Source organism: Ochlerotatus camptorhynchus, unplaced genomic scaffold (genome assembly GCF_037179485.1).
Source record: "Ochlerotatus camptorhynchus isolate MF236.1 unplaced genomic scaffold, CSIRO-AGI_Acam_v1.1 ptg000022l, whole genome shotgun sequence".
NCBI lineage: Eukaryota > Metazoa > Arthropoda > Insecta > Diptera > Culicidae > Ochlerotatus > Ochlerotatus camptorhynchus.
The window spans coordinates 7,896,659-7,912,907 of record NW_027040514.1 but is presented as its reverse complement, the minus strand read 5'-3'; the positions used below and the strand labels follow the sequence as shown (position 1 = coordinate 7,912,907).

Here is a 16,249-nt window from a genome sequence, read left to right as displayed (position 1 = left end):
AAACCCGAATTTATCCACCTATGGTGTGATCAGACCCTTCTTACTTATTCAAGTTTATTTATTTTATTGTCATTATCAGTGACCAAGCCCCCCACCCCCGTGTCATCCAGTGACGCTACGCCACTGCCTGGGGTACCCGGAACATATCCGGGTGTAGTCTATTTGGTGAGGCTACCAATCACCTTATCATCGTATTTTAATGTGATTTAATGGGTTTTAATTCAATTCATATTAAAGCAACTTCCCCGGGGTACCCGGAACATGTCCAAGTGTGTCCAATGTGGTCTGGAACACTTAACACGACTTGCATTGATCTTATTTTTGAATTATGTAGTAATTTGATGTGTCGCATGATGGTTTTGATACGTTTTCCGTTAAATCCAGCGTGAAGGCCCATATTCACCGGATCTTATTCCGGCCATATCTCCGGAACCGGTTCACCGATTCCAAAACCGTTCCGATCTCGTCGAGCTGAGTCGAATGGTATATGACACTCGGTTGAGCGGTCGAGCAGTCGGTTTTTCAAGTGATATCTATACCCTTCTTTGTAAGAAGGGTAAAAACACGATCGGAAAAGTTCATTGAAGGAAATTTCGAAGAACAGATAAAGGTGGATCCCTTATGTTCACTATAAATATATTGTTGTATTTCTATTTTTAATTACATGCGTTACGGTATAAGTTGCTTTATGTTTTCTTTATTTTTTTCTTTAACTTTTACTCGACAAAATTATCTCAAATTGTAGACAACAGCAAGAAAAGAAAAACAATCATTTAGGAGCGAACTTTTCAGTGTTTAAAATTTTGGCACATTATCATCTTCTTGTTTTGCTGCTGCTGAGGTTGATTTTCTGCCTCCGTATTTTGTTTTTCTCATCGCGTATCGATTCTCGTCCTAATTAAATAGTGTCCAGCCGTTGTCACCTTTTTTGTTTCGTGTTTCAAATTGGTATTTAGGTTATTTCTCAAATACACACACACACACACGGACGCACTTGCGTTTTATCAAGAACTTAATGACCTTCAATCGTTTTTGATATCGAAATTTAACGAACGCCTGTGTTTGTCGAATGCCCATAGACGGGGTGGGAAATTCCTCGCGAAGTTGGGTGGCGCCGCTCAATTGCTAATTAATTTACTGTGTACACAGAACTTGTTCTCCTTTGTACACTGATTGTTGTGGCTGTCGTTATTGTGTAATTTTATAGATGCGCTCTTTACTCTTTTGTTTTCACATTCGCGCCCCGTTATCAGCGCCCGGGTGAAATTGAACCCGAACCGCGTGTGCTCCCCCCTCCGGAACGAGATAACGGATGTTCGATTGGTGCGACAATCTCGGCGTTCTCCAATTACACACAAAGCTAGTCTTCTTACCGAAACGCGCGCGGTGAGGTGAGGATTTTACAATCGTAATAAAACTAGTTTATTTGATACTCTCTTTGCCTAACTCTAATCATCAAATAATCCATCGTGATATGTGTTCCCTACTCGACCCTGGAATTTAGGGCGCGATGATGACGCAATGGTATTCTGTACAATCGATCTGGGGCATTCGAGTAGGGAGTACTGGTGGTGTCCTTTCCTCCTACTGCTGAGGAAAGTGGAAGAGGAAGCTTGCCACCACTACTGCTGTTAGACTAATCTAAGAGCAAAGCAAACAAAAAATACCTTTAAGTAACTAACCGATCAAGGGTGAAGCGTGTTTTTTTTTGCATTCTCGCGGGCACACGCGCGCTCAATGCATACCAAATTAGGGCCGTCCTCTTCCAGTAACCCAGCCGTAGGTATATTTTAAGCAACATATCACATTTTCTGAATGATTTCGTACTTTTTGCGCAAATCGCACACGTCGTTCTTTGGGTCGTACTTCTTCCGGGCCGCCAGCTGGGCACGTAGCTCGGCCGCGGTCATATTGAGGTTAAGCTTGGGACCTTCCTTGGATGCACTTCCGTTCGCGCTACCATTGCTGCCATTCATCGCCGGCTTGGTGCTGCCGTTGGATTCCGTCATCGTCTTCGCCGGCGACGCTACCGACAAGGCCTTGGTGTCCTCGATAATCTGATCAACGGGTTGCTTCTTCGCCGACGCGTCGCCATTTGTCATCATCATCATTGCCGTCGTCGATTTATTAGCACTCGTGTCGACGTTGTTGTTGGCGCTGCTGCTGCTGCTGCTGTTTTTCTTGTTGTTCACATCCTCATTACTGTTGTTGTTGCTGGTGCCGTTGACATCATGCTTATTCTCGTTGAAGCTATCCTTCGTTCCATTGGTCATCATGTGTTCGCCCTCCGCTGCTGGCTGTTGTTTGCTGTTATCATTCACATCCACTCCGTTGCTGCCGTTCTTGCTTTTGGCGATCGCTGCCTTCAGCTCCGCAGCGTCCGCCCGCGGATCGATCACCAGCAGCTTCGTCTCGTTCAGTACTCCCTTGATCAGCTCCACCACCTTCTTGTGTGTCTCGGTGGTGATATTCGTCCCGTTGACCTCTATGATCCGATCGCCCTGACGCAGTCCGGCCGCCTCAGCTGGAGACCCGTCGTCGACCTTGCCAATATACTGACCCGGTCGGCCCTTCTCCGCGTGCAGATTGAATCCATACCCGTCGAAATCCGGTCGCTTGACTACGTGACACAAACGGGCTTCGTACTTTGTAGCACTCCCGTTCGAGGCCGTACTGTCTTTCTTGCTGGACATTTTCGCTTTTATCGCACTGGACGACGTCTTATCAGCACCTGCCACTAGTCGATACTAATGCGCGATTGGTTCGGTGTTCCCCCTGGGGCTGGAAGAGGCGCCCGCACCGCAGTTTCAAATCCCCAGCTGTGCTGCGCGAGAGAGCGAGCGATTCAACGAGGTTGGTTGAGAGAGGGAGAGAATGCGCGCCCGGCTTCTGCAGCGGGAAATCTGGAATGTGGAGAATGAGAGAGAGAGAGATAAGAGAACAGGAATTGGTGAGAGCATTCTCGCTAGGGTGGTTGTCGTCGTCTCGTGGTCGCGATCGTGATGATGCACAACTATGAGATGACGAAGACTTAAGTGGTTTTTATCTACTACATTATGCATTATAAAGCGATTAGTAATCATATAATTGATAAACGCGAATGACGTTTCTAGTTTTCCATTGTTCTGTGAGTAATCTTGACAAGAGTGACGCCAGCGTGATCTTTTGTTGAATGAAATTTCTAGAATGTTTTACGCTAAAGTCAGCGGTTAGGGTGTGTTCAACTTTTGTAGAAGTTTGTGGAAATCCAGCAAACTTTGTTGAAGCTCAGCTAACTTTATAGAAGTTCAACGACGGCGGACTTTGCAGAAGCTAAGCAAACTTTGTAGAATTTAAATGGCAATTTTGTAAAAGTTCAGTAAACATTGTAGAACTTCATCGAACTTTGCAAAAAAAAAACTTAACTTTAAACGAATTTAGTGAATGTTGTATAAATTTGCAAACTGCGCTTATACTCAGAGATTTTTTATTTACTGCAGGGAACTTTGTAAAACTTCAGAAGCTTCGTAGAAGTCCAGGGAACAATCGTAGAAATTAGGAGGACCAGTCAAAAAACATCGTAGATATGATAGATATTCTGTAAACTTCATTGAGCATCGGAGAACTTCAAAGAAGTCCAGATAGCTTTGTAAAATAATGCCCACGGCTGAAAGTCTCAAATGAATAAGTGAAAAAGAAACTAATGTAAAACTCAGTCATCGTAGATGTGGAATCATTTGACATGTCTTGGGAACTTCGTACGAGTAAAGGGTGATACGGTCAAAATTTGGTCAAGGGAAAACGCGTGTAAATCGGTGAAATCGTTTATTTAAAAAATCAAATTAAATTTCTTTTTCAAGTTCAATTAGTATAACATTCAGGAAAAATATTCAGTTAGGCTTCCGCTTTTCCAAATCCGAATTGCCGGGCCTTACGCTTGACCCCTGCCATCAGATTTTGTACAGCCACCTTGTCCACCTTCTTCGCCGCAGAAAGCCAGTTTGCCTTGAACTGCTGCTCGCCCTTAGCAGTTTTTTTGGTCTTCTTTAGGTTCCGCTTGACAATAGCCCAGTATTTCTCAATTGGGCGGAGCTCTGGCGTGTTGGGAGGGCTCTTGTCCTTGGGAACCACCTGCACGTTGTTGGCGGCGTACCACTCCATGGCCTTTTTACCGTAATGGCAAGATGCCAAATTCGGCCAAAACAGTACGGAACAACCGTGTTTCTTCAGGAAAGGCAGCAGACGTTTATTCAAACACTCTTTCACGTAAATTTCTTGGTTGACAGTCCCGGAAGCTATGAAAATGCCAAACCAGATATTTCTTTGCGAACTTTGACAGTTTCATGTGCTTGAAAACATCTGCTACCTTTCCCCTTCCTTTTGCCGTATAAAACTCCTGTCCCGGAAGCTGCTTGTAGTCGGCTTTGACGTAGGTTTCGTCGTCCATTACCACGCAGTCAAACTTCGTCAGCATCGTCGTGTACAGCCTCCGGGATCGCGCTTTGGCCGTCGTATTTTGTTTATCATCGCGATTTGGAGTCACTACCTTCTTGTAAGTCGATAGTCCGGCTCGTTTTTTGGCTCGATGCACGGTTGTAGACGATACACCCAGCTTATTTGCGGCATCTCGGAGAGAGAGGTTAGGGTTTCGCTTGAAACTACCGGCAACTCTCTTTGTCGTCTCAGCGGCTTCCGGTTTTCGATTTCCCCCCGATCCAGACTTCCTGGCTGTCGACAAACGTTCCCCAAACACTTTAATTACATTTGTAACGGTTGATTTGGCAACTTTTAGCGATTTTGCCAACTTTGCGTGCGAGTAGCTCGGATTTTCGCGATGCGCGAGCAAAATTTTGATACGCTGCTCTTCTTGCTTGGACGGCATTTTGACAACTGAAGAGTGAATTCCAAAATCAAAATAGGAGCAACATTCTACACACACACACCTTCAAAATGAGGGGTGTTCAGGTTTTTTAAATGCATAATTGAAAGAAATACGTCAAGTTGATATTGACCAAATTTTGACCGTATCACCCTTTACACACACACTTCCAGCTTCAAAATGTTCTTTTGAATCCTGGCACGTATTTAGTTTATGTTTTTTTATTGTAAAAAGTATTTGGACTGGTCTCACCATGTTAATTTGATATTCCAATCCATAGGTAATTTTGACTTTCTCTAAGCTTTGCATCTCATTTCGTGATGCACCTTTGTCGTAATACTTCCTTTAACGAACACAAATTTTCTTGCATTGCCATGGTCATCTGGGACGAGGTTCGCGTCTAGTGCTTTCCCCAGGAACAATTCGCGACCACCAACTGCCACCCGTCCAGTCTGTGGTACAGCCAGGACGAACTTTGCAGAAGCTAAGCAAACTTTGTAGATCTTCAGCGAACTTCGTAGAATTTAAATGGCAATTTTATAAAAGTTCAGTAAACATTGTAGAACTTCATCGAACTTTGCAAAAAAATACTGAACTTTAAACGAATTTAGGGAATGTTGTATAATTTTGCCAACTGCGCTTATATTCAGAGATTTTTTGTTTAACTGCAGAGAACTTTGTAAAACTTCAGAAACTTCGTAGAAGTCCAGGAATATCGTAGAAATTAGGAAAACCAGTTAAAAAACATCGTGGAAATTCAAGAAACATGATAGATATTCTGTAAACTTCATAGAGCATCGGAGAACTTCAAAGAAGTCCAGATAGCTTTGTAAAATAATGCCCACGGCTGAAAGTCTCAAATGAATAATTGAAAAAGAAACTTGTAAAACTTTGTAAAACTCAGTCATCGTAGATGTGGAATCATTTTACATGTCTTGGGAACTTCGTACGAGTGTAGTAGTAGTAAAATTATGTTGAAAATCCTACCTGTCTCTTCATCTTTGTTTAATTTGATATTCTAATTTAATATTTGCGTTTTTCAACTAGTTTACAGAATACCCCTTTGGGGATGTGATTTATTTGAATTGAAAAAAGTTATAACCTACCTAACTACGAGTATAACTTAACCTAACGTGCTAGATCACGTATGATCTGATGATTTGATCTCAGACAGGTGTCTCTGAACCTTTCCAGGATGAATACTCTCCGTTCTTCTAATGTCTGAATTCCAGCCATGAGAATTTCTAGTCCGCGGGGGACTGTTTAGGACCATGCTAAGGATCTTGTTCTGGATCCTTTGGAGTTTAAGGTGATGGCATTTTGCGCAACTCTCCCAGATTGGCATACCGTACTCGATTACAGGAAGGATGATTTGTTTGTAGACAGCAAGCTTATTTTTCAGGGAGGGTTGACTTCCTGTTGATAAGTGGATACAACGATCTTATCAAGATGTTGCACTTGGTTTTCGTTTTGTCAACGTGCTCCCTGAAAAGAAGCTTGCTGTCTAGTGTTAGCCCGAGGTACACGACCTCTTTGGACCATTCCACGTTCAGGCAGATCTTGTTATTCTCCGACGGAACAAGTCTAGGAGATTTAGAGTGTGGAAAGATGATGACCTGGGTCTTTGCCGCGTTGATACGGATCTTCCAGCTGTTGAAATATTCAGACAGGACGTCCAGGCCTCTCTAAAGTTTGGCAGTCAGAGCTCCGATGACTCTACCCTCGTAGACGATGGATGTGTCATCTGCGAACAGAGACAACGATCCACCATCAGGGAGAGCCGGCATATCGGAGGTGAACAGTTTGAATAGGATGGGGCCAAGGATGCTTTTTTGTGGAACCCCGGCACCGATGTTGAAAGCATCCGATGTGATGCCATTCAGAGAGACTCGGAACGTCCTGTCTGATAGATAGTTGTTTATTATCTTCATTAGGAAGATTGGAATCGTACGGGTGTAGGGAACAGTGTTTAATTTTAGGAAACCCCACTAAAGTTCATCATTGATGATCGCAGTAGGCCGCGCTTGAAAGCTGACGTGTTTTTCTTTTGCTGCGTATTTTTCGCAAGCGGATTTAAATTTATTAATTTGTGTACTGAAATTTAGTCTCCATAAAGTAATCATTTAGTGATATATCGTGTTATTGCCTTGAAGCTAACCTCCAAAATGTACAACGCAGATTCAGTTCCATTGTTCGGTGTCGATTTCGGTTTTCGGCGTGTAGTTCTATTGATAGATCGGTTCGATTAGTGAATTAGCCCGGGAACGTGTTGATAATGTGTCCATCGCGAGTTGTGGTGGTGATTCGGTGGCCGACGTTGCCGTGAATCAGCAAGTTTTTCGCTTGCAAAAGTGCTCGGCTGCTGGGCTCTCCTCGGTGTCGGAGATTGCGAGCAATATGAAAGATGCCTCGTTGGATACGCCCAAGACTGGAAGGGTGGCAGTTGGTGGTCGCGAACTGTTCCTGGGGAAAGCACTAGACGCGAACCTCCTCCCAGATGACCATGGCAATGCAAGAAAATTTGTGTTCGTTAAAGGAAGTATTACGACAAAGGTGCATCACGAAATGAAATGCAAAGCTTAGAGAAAATCAAATTAACATGGTGAGATCAGTCCAAACACATTTCACAATTTAAAAAAAAACATAAACTAAAAACGTGCCAGGTTTAACGGCGCCAGTGGTTTAGTGGTAAGCGTGATTACCTCTCACCCCAGCAGGCCTGGGTTCAATCCCAGTCGGCGCCGCCGGGATGTTCTGAGGCATAACATCTCTGATCACGCCTTCCTTCGGATGGGAAGTAAAGCCGTTGGTCAACGGTTCATGAGTTGATGGGTCGATAGGTAGGGTCCAGGTGTGGGAGCTGCCTTCCTGGCACGTCGGTAGCATTGGTGCTCAGCACGGAAAACAAGATCGACGAAAAAAACAAACCAAAGGAAAAAAAAAAAATACGTGCCAGGTTTGAAAAGAATATTTTCGAACCTGGAAGCGTGTATGTAATACCAATATCCATTTGATAACGGTGATGCATACATGCGGGGCTTATTGTGAGTGAACGTAACGTCGGAATGGGCGTGACTCTCCCGACATTCTGAAATGGGTTGCTGGATCTGCAATAGAGCTATCACTTTCTAACTTCCGGACTAAAGCTGTCTACAATGACCATAAATGCGACATTGTAGAGAGAGTTCTTCCACAATAACACTGCCGGCCAGTGGAGGTTAGAGGGAATACACACACACACACACGCACCACCCCACTAAATGTCATCTTTTTATCTTCTTTTGATTTCAGGACCAGTGTTCGGAAAAACTCAAAAACTAAAATCTCATGCGTGAGTTTTTTCGTCAACTGCGCAAAAATCGCCGATCAGTTTTCAGGTAAACAAATTCATTGCTTTATATCTTGTCGTTATTTATTGTTAATAGTGTTGTTTTTACATCAGTAGATGGAAAACTAACACAACATGCATAAGCATGCTATCAATTGACGTTTGAGCGGTTTTTATAAGTTTTAAGCTGGAATGATTTTTTTTGCGTTGCGAGTGTGAGTGCATGAATATGCAGGAGAATCTCAAGCGTGAGATTTGTTTGCCAGCAGGGTTGCTTCCACTCATTTGCTATAAAAAAAATGGTTTCCGGAATTTTGGAATCATTAGATGTTATAATTATATTTTGTACTTGTTAGATACAAGAAGAGGATGAAAGGCAAGTGTTTGACACATTAATCTTGTCAAATTTGCTTTCAGATAGTCACAATCAGCGATTTTACGACTCGCGAGCGCTCACTCTGAGTGAAAGCTCACGAATCATAAAATCGCTGATTGTGACGCTCTGAAAGCGGAATTGACATGTTTAATGTGTCAAACACTTGCCTTTCAACCTGTTTTTGTTTCTAAAAAGTACAAAATTTCATTATAACATCTAATGATTTAAAAATTCCGAAAATCATGTTTTTATAGAAAGTGAGTGGAAGCAAACCTGTTTGCCAGATTCACACGCGAGTTTATTTTTTCAGGGAGGCTCAATGAATGAGATTTGAGAATGATTTTCCGAACACTGTTCAGGCCACTGCAAGTTCGTAAATCTTCGTGGAACTTCAGACAAAATCTCACAAAATCAACGTATAACGTAAGAGTACAGTGGATTTTGTAGAAGTGCAGCGAGCTTGCTAGTAGATTAGCGAATAACGTAGCCATACGAGGAGCTTTGTAAAAATTCAAAGAAGTGTGTAAAAGCTCATGTAACTTCGTAGAAGTTTGTCAAACTTTGCGGAACCTCAGTTAACTTCGTTGAAGCTATGGAAATTTAGTAGGAATAACTCAGTAAACTACTTAGAACTTCAGGGATCGTCGAATCAGTTTAGAGACGTCCATATTGAGTTTACTTTAAAAAAAAATTACAGAACTTCCTGGACGTTTGGGGAACTCGTGTTTAATTTTAAGAAACTTCTCACATGCTCAGGAATATTCGTAGAGGTCTTCCCGTAAGTTCGAAGTTGAGGAAATTGTTAAGAAGCTAAGGGAATTTTGAGGATGTCTACGGACCATTCTAGAGGTTATAGCAAATTTGAAGAAGTTCATAAAACTTGAAAGAGATCCAGTAAAATTTCTAGAAATTAAGGAAACTTTGTATGAGTTAAAGAGAAATCGTAGAAGTTCGGGGAACTTCTGATAAGCTCAAGAGAAGTAAAAAAGGACCTGGAGCTTCGTATGAGTTCATGCAACTGATTTGAAGTTTAAGGAACTTTGTGGAAGTACACGATTGTTCGTAGAAGATCTGGAAACTTCGTTGATAATCATGGATTTTCGAAAAGATAGCAGATATTTTCCTAGATACTTTTCAACACTTCAGGTTGATCAAGTATTTTGCCGAAGAACGGTCGAAAAATTCAAATGTCCAATTAAAGATAATCGTCCAAGACGACAGACTGATCAGGAAGTACTCACAATATCTCCAGTTGATCGAAGATTTATTTTCAGCTAAGTCCTCCTTCAAGACTTCAGGTTGATCAAGTTTTATTCCGAAGACTTTAATCTGCACAATAAATTTAAATTATGAGGTCGCTCAGATATTATCTTCTGAATAATTCAAAAGATCTGAGCAAAATTTTCAAAAAATAATTCCGATCAATTTTTAAGACTTAAGAATGGTCAAGATCAGTGTTGGCAAAATCATCAATCAAATGATATTTTTACGCTCTCATATTGTCTCAATATCAAGCATGATATTCGATGAAAATAGGGATGCATGATATTGATTTTACAAGCTCCTTTGATATTGCGAGACGTAACGTGTAAAGTTGAAGCTGAGAGATATATCGACGCAAACATGATTGGCGGCTTGCAGTGAAACTTTTCCAAGCTTTCGCCACCTACATTTCGAAGTGAGAACTACTAGAAGGAGGATAGTTTCCAAATTTTCCAAGTAAAACAGACGATTTTTTAGGCAAATCGGTCCATAAGGATAAACTAATAATTTCCCCTGGAAAATTTTGCTTGAATCGTGTAAGAAAACATGTTTGCAAACAAACTGTTATTATTTCAGTATGGATCAGAGATGTTTTCATGGAAAATTATGCATAACAAGTTTGCACCCACAGGTAGAGGCTACCTCCTGCGCAGCTGCATTTTTCGGAAAATGGTGAATATGTGCGATTTCCACTAGGATGAAAGTGGAAATTAAGTGAATTTACTTAGGAAAGATTGTATCATGCTGGTGATAATGGAGAAATGGTTGTATAGGACGCCAATATTCAATAAATGTTCTTTTTGGCCTTTTTTAAGCAAACATATTGATACTCACAATCAGGGTGCCTTCCATTCATTTTGGCTAAGAAAATGTTTTATGAAATTATGGAATAATAAGATTATATGATAATATTTTGTTTGTGTAAGCAACAAGAAAATATTGTGAAGTTTGTGTCTGACGCATAATACCTGCCAATTTTGCTACATTAGCGTCGCAATAAGTGATTTTGTCATTTATCTCATCCACTCTTCGCTCTTCACTCTTCGCGAAGAGGCGATCAGAAAATCGCTCATTGTGACTCTGTTAAAGCTAAATTTACATGTTTTGTGAGTCAAACATAAACTTTACAATCATTTCTTGTTACTTACACATACAAAATATTATCATAATATCTTATTAATCCATAATTTCATAAAACATGTTTTTCGCCAAAATGAATGGAAGGCACCCTGCTCACAATTTTCGATCGAAAACGCACCGGAACTTGATTTACTCAACACGCACCATACTATAAAATGGTGCTAGATGGTCTTCAAAGTGATAACAAGATGACAAATCATCTTTTTTTTTGAGTAATTGAGCAAATTTACTTCTGTTTACCATCATATTTACGATGCAGCATTGATGGAGCCGTGAAATGAAATGAATATATCTTATGAAAGTTCACCTGGAAAAGTCAAAGATGCGCATCAGTCTGATCGTAATTTTCACGAATTTCATATGCAGTCTGTCAACATTATCATCATCATGCAGTGGCGACATCTGCGTTGAGCTTTTGCGGCAATCTTCCAATTCCGTTGCTCAGCGTTTTCTTAGAAAGAGCAGGTATAATAATGCTATCTTTTTTTTTTGCTTCACCGATGGCAGACACGAAGCGACTGCTACCGGCCGTTATGGACGTTAAAGTTGCGTTCGGGCGTAGAGCAAAAATTATGAAACTCAATCTCACCACAGCTTGGTGAGATTTGTAGTTGGTGAGTTTTGTTAGCTTGATATTCCCAGCTGCAATATCAATCGCATAGTTGTTTGCGTGTTGATTTTTGTCTTCGAAAATCAAGCGTGATCTTCGATATTTTCCCAACACTGGTCAAGATGAAGATCTTCAACTGTTCTTAAACTAATATGGCTCCCAGATGGCAGGTTGGTCAGGAAGTATTTAAAAGATCTGCAAAAAAGTGCAATATAATGCTGATATAAGGCTAATATAAAAAATGTCCTTATCATGCTGTTAAGGGGCTGTTCATAAACTACGTAGACAGTTTATGGGGGAGGGGGAGGGGTTGACAATTATCCACAGCCTATACAAATTTTAAAATTTTTGAATGGACAATTGTCTACGCAGAGAGAGGGGGGGGGGGGGGTCAATAATCCCAAAAAAAATGTCTAGGTAGTTTATGAACAGGCCCTAACAGACGTGGTAGTGACTTAAGTAACTTTAAGAGCCTGTTTTACGATATAAGGTTTATATATGTCTTTAAATTTTTTATATTGTCAAGTGCTGTCAAGTTAAAAACAAGCAATAGGATGCCAAATTGCACACTTACGTCGCCTGGTGAGAAAATTCTGTACTGAGCTATCTACCACCCAAATAGGTCTTATTCATCTAAACAAATTTGTTCAAGACCAGTTGACTTCTAGTCGAGGTCGCAAGTTAAAGCAAGCAATTGAAAGTTGAATGGCGCATTAGCGTCACATAACGAATATACATTCCACTAGCGGAAATGCATACCTCATCTAATTTAACATAGCATAATGAGCGATAAATTGGAAGAGTTAGTGTTTTCCCGGTGAAAATATTCGATATAAATCAGGAAGCACAGCAGCGAACTTTTATGTGAGATGAACACCATCCAAGTAGTCTTATTGACTTGAACAAATTTGCCAACAACGTCGTAAACCTTTCATCTATTCAAGATGTCAAGCTAGGCAAGTAATTTGAAAACAAATGGCTTATTAAGTTAAGTTAAGTTTTCTTTATTAGGGCGGCTTTCAGCCTGAGGCTGGTTCGCCTCCGCGAAAATGGCGTATTTATTTATTTATTAATTTATTAATTTATTCATCTACTTACTTGCTAACTTACTTACTTATTGGGTTATTGAATTATTGATTTTCTGATTTTCTGATTGATTAATTTACTGACTTCCTGATTAATTGATTAATTGATTTAATGACTTAATGATTTATTGATTTATTGATTGATTAATTTATTAATTTATTGATTAATCGATTTACTGATCTATTGATTTATTGAATTATTGATTTATAGATTGATTGAATAATTAATTTAATAATGTATTGATTTTCTGATTTTCTGATTCACTGATTTACTGATTTCTTGATTTATTGATTTATTGATTGATTAATATATTGATTTATTGATTTACTCATTTACTGATTTACTGATTCACTGATTCACTGATTTACTGATTTACTGATTTATTGATTTATAGACTTATTGATTCATTAATTTATTGATTTATTGATTTATTGAATTAATGATTCACTGATTTCCTAAGTTACTGTTTCACTGATTTACTAATTAATTAATTTATTGAATTACTGATTTACTGATTAACTGATGTACTGATTTACTGATTTACTGATTTATTGATTGATTGATTAATTGATTTATAAATTGATCAACTTATTCATTTATGAATTTATTGATTCACTGATTTACTGATTTACTGATTTATTGGTCTACTGATTTAATGCTTTACTGATTAACTGATCTATTGATTTATTGATTTTCTGATTTGCTGATTTACTGATTTACTGATTTATTGATCTACTGATTTACTGATTAACTGATTTATTGATTTATTGATTTTCTGATTTTCTGGTTGACTGATTTACTGATTTCCTGATTTATTGATTTATTTACTTATTGATTTAATGATTTATAGATTGATGAATTTATTAATTTGTTGATTTACTGATTTACTGATCGATTGATTTATTGATTATTTGATTTACTAATTTACTGATTAACTGATTTACTGATTTACTGATGCACTGATTTACTGATTTATTGATTTATTGACTAATTGATTTATTAATTTATTGATTAATTGATTTATTGAACTAATGATTCGTTGATTTACTGATTAACTGATTTATTTAATTATTGATCTACTGATTAACTGATTTATTGATTTATTGATTTTCTGATTGACTAATTTACTGATTTTTTGATTTACTTACTTATTAATTTATTGATTGATTAATTTATTGATTTACTGATTCAGTGATTTACTGATTAACTGATTTACTGATTTACTGATTTATTGATTTATAGACTTATTGAATTATTAATTTATTGATTTATTAATTTATTGAATTTATTAATTTATTAATTTCATGATTAACTGATTAACTGATTAACTGATTTACTGATTTATTGTTTATACATATCTGTATGTTTTTTGATTTATTGATTTATTAATTAATTGATATAATGATTTCTTGATTAATTGATTTATGTATTTATTGATTTATTTATTTACTTGTTGATTGATTTATTGATTCACTGATTCACTGATTTACTGTTTTACTGATTCACTGATTTACTGATTTCTTGATTTATTGATTTATAGAGTGATTGATGGATTTATTGATTTATTGATTTCTTGATTTATTAATTTATTGATTTACTGATTAACTGATTTACAGATTTATTGATTTATTGATTTATTTATTTACTGATTTACTAATTTACTGATTTATGGATTTATTAATAATTTATTGATTTATTGATTTACTGATTTACTGATTCACTGGTTTAATGATTTATTGATTTATAGACTTATTTATTTATTAATTTATTGATTTATTGAATTAGATTAACTGATTTACTAATTTATTGTTTCACTGATTAACTTATTTATTAATTTATTAATTTCCTGATGCACTGATTTACTGAATAACTGATGTACTGATTTATTGATTTATTGATTGATTGATTGATTGACTTATAAATTGATCAACTTATTAATTTATGAATTTTTAATTTACTGATTTACTGATTCACTGATTTACTGATTTATTGATCTACTAATTTATTGATTTACTGCTTTACTGATTAACTGATTTATTGATTTTCTGATTGATTTTTTGATTTAATGATTAACTGATTTACTGATTTATTGATTTCTTGAATTATTGATTAATTAATTTATTGATTCATTGATTTATGAATTTATTGAATTAATGATTCATTGATTTACTGATGAACTGATTTATTGATTTTCTGATTAACTGATGGACTGATTTATTAATTTATTGATTCCTGGATTTATTGATTTATTGATTTATAAATTGATCAATTTATCAATTTATGAATTTATTGATTTACTGATTTACTGATTCACTGATTAACTGATTTATTGATTTTCTGATTGACTGATTTATTGATTTCCTGATTTATTGATTTATTGATTTATTGACTTATTGATTTAATGATTTATTGATTAATTTTTTAATTTACTGATTTACTGATCTATTGATTTACTGATCTATTGATTTATTGATTAATTGATTTACTTATTTACTAATTCACCAATTTACTGATTTACTGATTTATTGACATATTGTTTTATTAATTTATTGAATTAATGATTCACTGATTTACTGATTTATTGACACATTGATTTATTGATTTATTGAATTAATGATTCACTGATTTAATGATTTACTGATTAACTGATGTACTGATTTATTGATTTCTGGATTTTTTGATGTATTGATTGATTGATTTATAAACTGATCAACTTATTAATTTATGAATTTATTGATTTTCTGATTTATTGATTTGGGTTGATGCATATATTATTGCACGCTCTAAGGGAGGAGAGGGGTTCTAAGATTTTGTGACAAGCAATGCATTAGGTATAGGAAAAACGCCACGATAAGGGAGGAGGGGTAATTTTTTGCTCGATTTAGCGTGACATAATTACTGATTTAATGATCCCTTTACTGATTTAATGATTTACCGATTTACTGATTTGCTGATTAACTGTTTTATTGATTTATTGATTTTCTGATTTTCTGATTTATTGATATATTGACTTATTGATTTAATAATTTATTGATTGATTAATTTATTGATTTACTGATACACTGATTTACTGATCTATTGATGTATTGATAAATTGATTTACTTATTTACTAATTTACTGATTAATTTACCGACTCACTGACTTGCTGATTTACTGATTTACTGATTTATTGATTTACTGATTTACTGATTTATTAATTTATTGATTTATTGATTTATTGATTTATTGAATTAATGATTCACTGATTTACTGATTTATTGATTAATTCATTTACTGATTTACTGATTCACTGATGTACTAATTTATTGCTTTATTGATTTTTGGATTTATTGATTTATTGATTGATTGATTAATATTGATCAACTTATTAATTTATGAACTTATTGATTTATTGATTTACTGATTCACTGATTTATTGAGTTACTGATTTATTGATCTACTGATTTACTGTTTTAATCATTAACTGATTTCTTGATTTATTGATTTATTGACTTATTGATTTATTGATTGATTAATTTATTGATTTATTGATTTACTAATTAACTTATCCACTGATTTACTGATTTATTGATCTATTGATCAATTGA

General features: G+C 36.6%; 1 protein-coding gene across 1 annotated transcript in view; it reads right to left on the bottom strand.

Moving 5' to 3' along the window:
- Positions 1-632: 632 nt before the first annotated feature.
- The window catches only part of LOC135705886 (Na(+)/H(+) exchange regulatory cofactor NHE-RF1), a 66,132-nt gene continuing 50,515 nt past the window's right edge, over positions 633-16,249 (bottom strand). Inside the window, exon 2 of the mRNA XM_065227743.1 lies at positions 633-2,903. Within this exon, the coding sequence (XP_065083815.1) occupies positions 1,803-2,693 (891 nt within the window). The 5' untranslated portion in view covers positions 2,694-2,903 and the 3' untranslated portion in view covers positions 633-1,802. The remainder of the gene's footprint in view (positions 2,904-16,249) is intronic.